Source organism: Atta cephalotes, assembly GCF_000143395.1.
Source record: "Atta cephalotes unplaced genomic scaffold scaffold00097, whole genome shotgun sequence".
In the NCBI taxonomy this organism is placed as follows: domain Eukaryota; kingdom Metazoa; phylum Arthropoda; class Insecta; order Hymenoptera; family Formicidae; genus Atta; species Atta cephalotes.
In genome coordinates, this window is record NW_012130161.1 from 268,480 (window position 1) to 271,958 (window position 3,479).

Here is a 3,479-nt window from a genome sequence, read left to right on the forward strand (position 1 = left end):
TCTCTCTCTCTCTCTCTCTCTCTCTCTCTCTCTCTCTCTCTCTCTCTCTCTCTCTCTCGCTCTCTCTCGTTTCAACATTTCTTTAATATCCATCATATTGAGAAAGAACTTTTCAATGTGTGGGGTTAAGTAATTTGTCCTATACTATTATGGTTATTGATTACAAATTATATTGGCATGGACTTTTGTGTTCATATACATGTGTACGCATGCGATATTACACTTTACAAGGCAATCATAAAGTTATTAATTATTTAATATTATCGTAGCTTTTAATATACGTATTTATTTATATAACGCATTATTTTAATATACGTATAATAAAGATTATTTTGTCTTTTTTACAAGTCCTCCAAGACTTACACTTTGCCAGTTTGCCTGTTAGGAAAAAATTCAAATTTTATTTTTCTCATTTAATAATTTTACATCATATAAATTTTACATCATATAATTTAACATCATATAAATTATGAGACAGTATTGAAATAAAAATTTTACACTTTTTTCCAGCTTAATATTGCGCTCCAGTGATGCAATTATTTCAAATAGAAAAGTGATACTACTTTTGTCACTAGGTATTAAAAAAAAGAATATTATAGTCATTTATCTGTATTTACCAATTGTATAGCAATTTCTAATAACAAGTTATTAGAAAAAAATTCTAATTTCAATCTTTTGTTATAGTTTCATATAATCATTAGACCGTATTTTCTATTTACCCGTATTTACTTTTTATCAAATTAATTTTTAACTCGTTGAAACTTGTTTTCGCTACTTACCCCTATACCAGTTACCCATCCGGTTCCAGCTGGATTTTCATGAGTAACACCAATTCTTCGACAAATAATACCAGCTCCTGAAATTGCCCAAATTTGTCCTTGCTCCCTCGAAATGGATACATGTCGGAATCCTTGCTTAGCATTTGCGACTGACATATCTACGAATGTATTAACACGTCATTTTACAATGAAATAGAAGAAATAAAAGGGAAGAGAGTAACTACTTGATACCTATATGAATGGGATCGTTTGGCATAGCAGGTAATGTCTGCCAATGAGTTCCCTCGGGGAAAACATTGGATTGTATTTCTCGGCGTACTGACAGTCGACCAATTGTATCTAAGGCCCACACAACATCATGTCCTACTGAAATTTGCTTCAACTGAGCGCCTGAAGGAGGCTCGACATTTTGCCATTGTATACCTAAATTTTATAAAATATCGATTATCTTAAAATTTTTGATTAAATACCTTCTTATCTATTAGATGTAATAGATTGTAATAATTATAGTTATTATGTACATGTATGCCGTGATAATTTTTTGTTAATTTTATACCAGTTGGTTTTGTAGCACTAATGCCTAGCCTCCAACAGGAGGAACCATTCTTTCCAATAGCCCAGACTTGTCCACATGGACCGCACGATATGCTAATTAAGGGCTGATCACTTGGTATATGTTCCCATGATACTCCCTATTTAATATGTGAAACATGTAGAATCATCAAAAGTAGATCAAAAGTATATAACTTAACGGTTACTTTGCTCATTAGAAATTATCTTATATACTCTTATATGCGTAATCAATAAACAATTTTATGCACACGCATACATATGATATATATATATATATAATATTGTATGTATATAGTATTGTATAGTAAAAAAATTAAAAACAATTTCAATAGTTGTACCATTGGACAAGATTCTGAGACACCTCGTCTGAACAAAGCTTCACCATTTGCAGCAACCGCCCAAACATGAATAAGATCATCCGTACCAGATTTTCCAGATGCCTATTGTAATTAACAAAGAATTAACAAAATATATTCCTTCCAAAATGTGTAAAGATGATAATAAAAATATAAAACATACATATAAAGAGACATCAACGAGTTTAGTATTTCCCAATTCTTGCCAAGGTCCGCTGGTAGTTAGTTGACATCTTCTAAACCATCGTCTTCTTCGAACGTAATCAGTAAATTGTTTCTTACCGTGATATTGCGATGGGAAATCAGTAGCGTATTGCCATCCATCTCTATCAACACCACCGGATGTGTGAAAGTCAACTATCCAATCTGATACCTTCAAAATATAAAAATATATTAGGTGTGAGAAAAAGTTCGTGGCGTTTTTCCCATTAGATGGCATTAAAAAAACGCCACGACTTTTTCCCACACCTAATATTTATTCAAAGAATATGTCAAAGAGTATTAATAGTAAACTATTTTTTAATTATTGTTATTTAATTAGTTATTTTATTTAATTATTGTTATTTAATTAGTGTTATTTTATAACACAAAGCTCTAGTGAATTTCAGAATTTCAATTTATTTTCGAAAAGATTTTTTTCTCATTCACTTACCCAATGCCAATGCATTGACAATAATTTTGTATGTTCTCGTGTACATTTATGTCGTCCAGTTGCATCGCTCCACATATACCGGTCTGTTGGAAGTCCATGTGCAGTATATCCAGTTACTGGATTCCAACGTTGATTTTCATATACATAATAATTATGGGTATCTACCATCGTATTTACTCCGGTATTGCTGGTGCCTAAGCCTATGTAATTCTTTTCACATTAACAATTTGCATTGAATTATAGATACATTAATTCGATCTAAATATCGTGCCCAAAATCTTCAATGTACTTTCTAAATTTCTTTTGTGGTAAAATATCACCCCTAGAAATTTAGAGAGTACTCATTTTCTTTCCTTCTTTTGTCTTTTATACAAAACTTATCAGTTCATTTATTATTAATTATAAATATTAAGTACCTTTGAGAAACGCGCCTCCCCAACCACTTGTATATACCCAAGCAGTACTGTCGTAACCAATGCCCCAAGTAACACCCACGGAACACGTCTCAACTTTTTTCAAATGTCCACCAATTTGCCTCCAAAACATTGTAATGGGTTCAATAATTACCTATGTAAAGTATATAACAGTAAAATACGTATGCATGCATGCACATATTATAATTGCCAAGATAGTCAATATTATAAAATAAAGAAAAAAACCACTTCAGTGATAGAATATTTTACTTACAGATGTAGATTTATATGTGAGACTACATAAAGTCATTAATCCCTTGATACGTAAATGTGTAATACTGGTGGGAGGTATTCGATGACTGTAAAAAGTATATTCGCTATCATTAATATGAATTTTATAACCGCGTTCTTCGCAAACGATGTACAATGTGAAATCGCAGCCTGCTTTCAATGGACTTCCTCCATTTCTTTCCTCATCTCCCCATTGACCATTTTGATATGTATTTCGTACAATGATGTTTTCTTTGAGTCTTGGATTAAAATGCAAAGCAATGTCATGACTGTCTGTCACAGTCTTTTGTTTTACAAACGTTGTAGTGTAACAGACGAGATTAAAAGATAACCTGGAATAAATAGTTATAATTAACACAAGCTGCTCTCTCTCTCTCTCTCTCTCTCTCTCTCTCTCTCTCTCTCTCTCTCTCTC

General features: G+C 32.0%; 1 protein-coding gene across 1 annotated transcript in view; it reads right to left on the reverse strand.

Moving 5' to 3' along the window:
* Positions 1–327: 327 nt before the first annotated feature.
* The window catches only part of LOC105624946 (tectonin beta-propeller repeat-containing protein), an 8,084-nt gene continuing 4,932 nt past the window's right edge, over positions 328–3,479 (reverse strand). Inside the window, exons 16-24 of the mRNA XM_012206289.1 lie at positions 3,048–3,396; positions 2,777–2,927; positions 2,361–2,560; positions 1,872–2,081; positions 1,691–1,792; positions 1,336–1,471; positions 1,011–1,202; positions 780–937; positions 328–378 (exon numbers count right to left, since the gene is read on the reverse strand). Of these exons, the coding sequence (XP_012061679.1) occupies positions 328–378; positions 780–937; positions 1,011–1,202; positions 1,336–1,471; positions 1,691–1,792; positions 1,872–2,081; positions 2,361–2,560; positions 2,777–2,927; positions 3,048–3,396 (1,549 nt within the window). The remainder of the gene's footprint in view (positions 379–779; positions 938–1,010; positions 1,203–1,335; positions 1,472–1,690; positions 1,793–1,871; positions 2,082–2,360; positions 2,561–2,776; positions 2,928–3,047; positions 3,397–3,479) is intronic.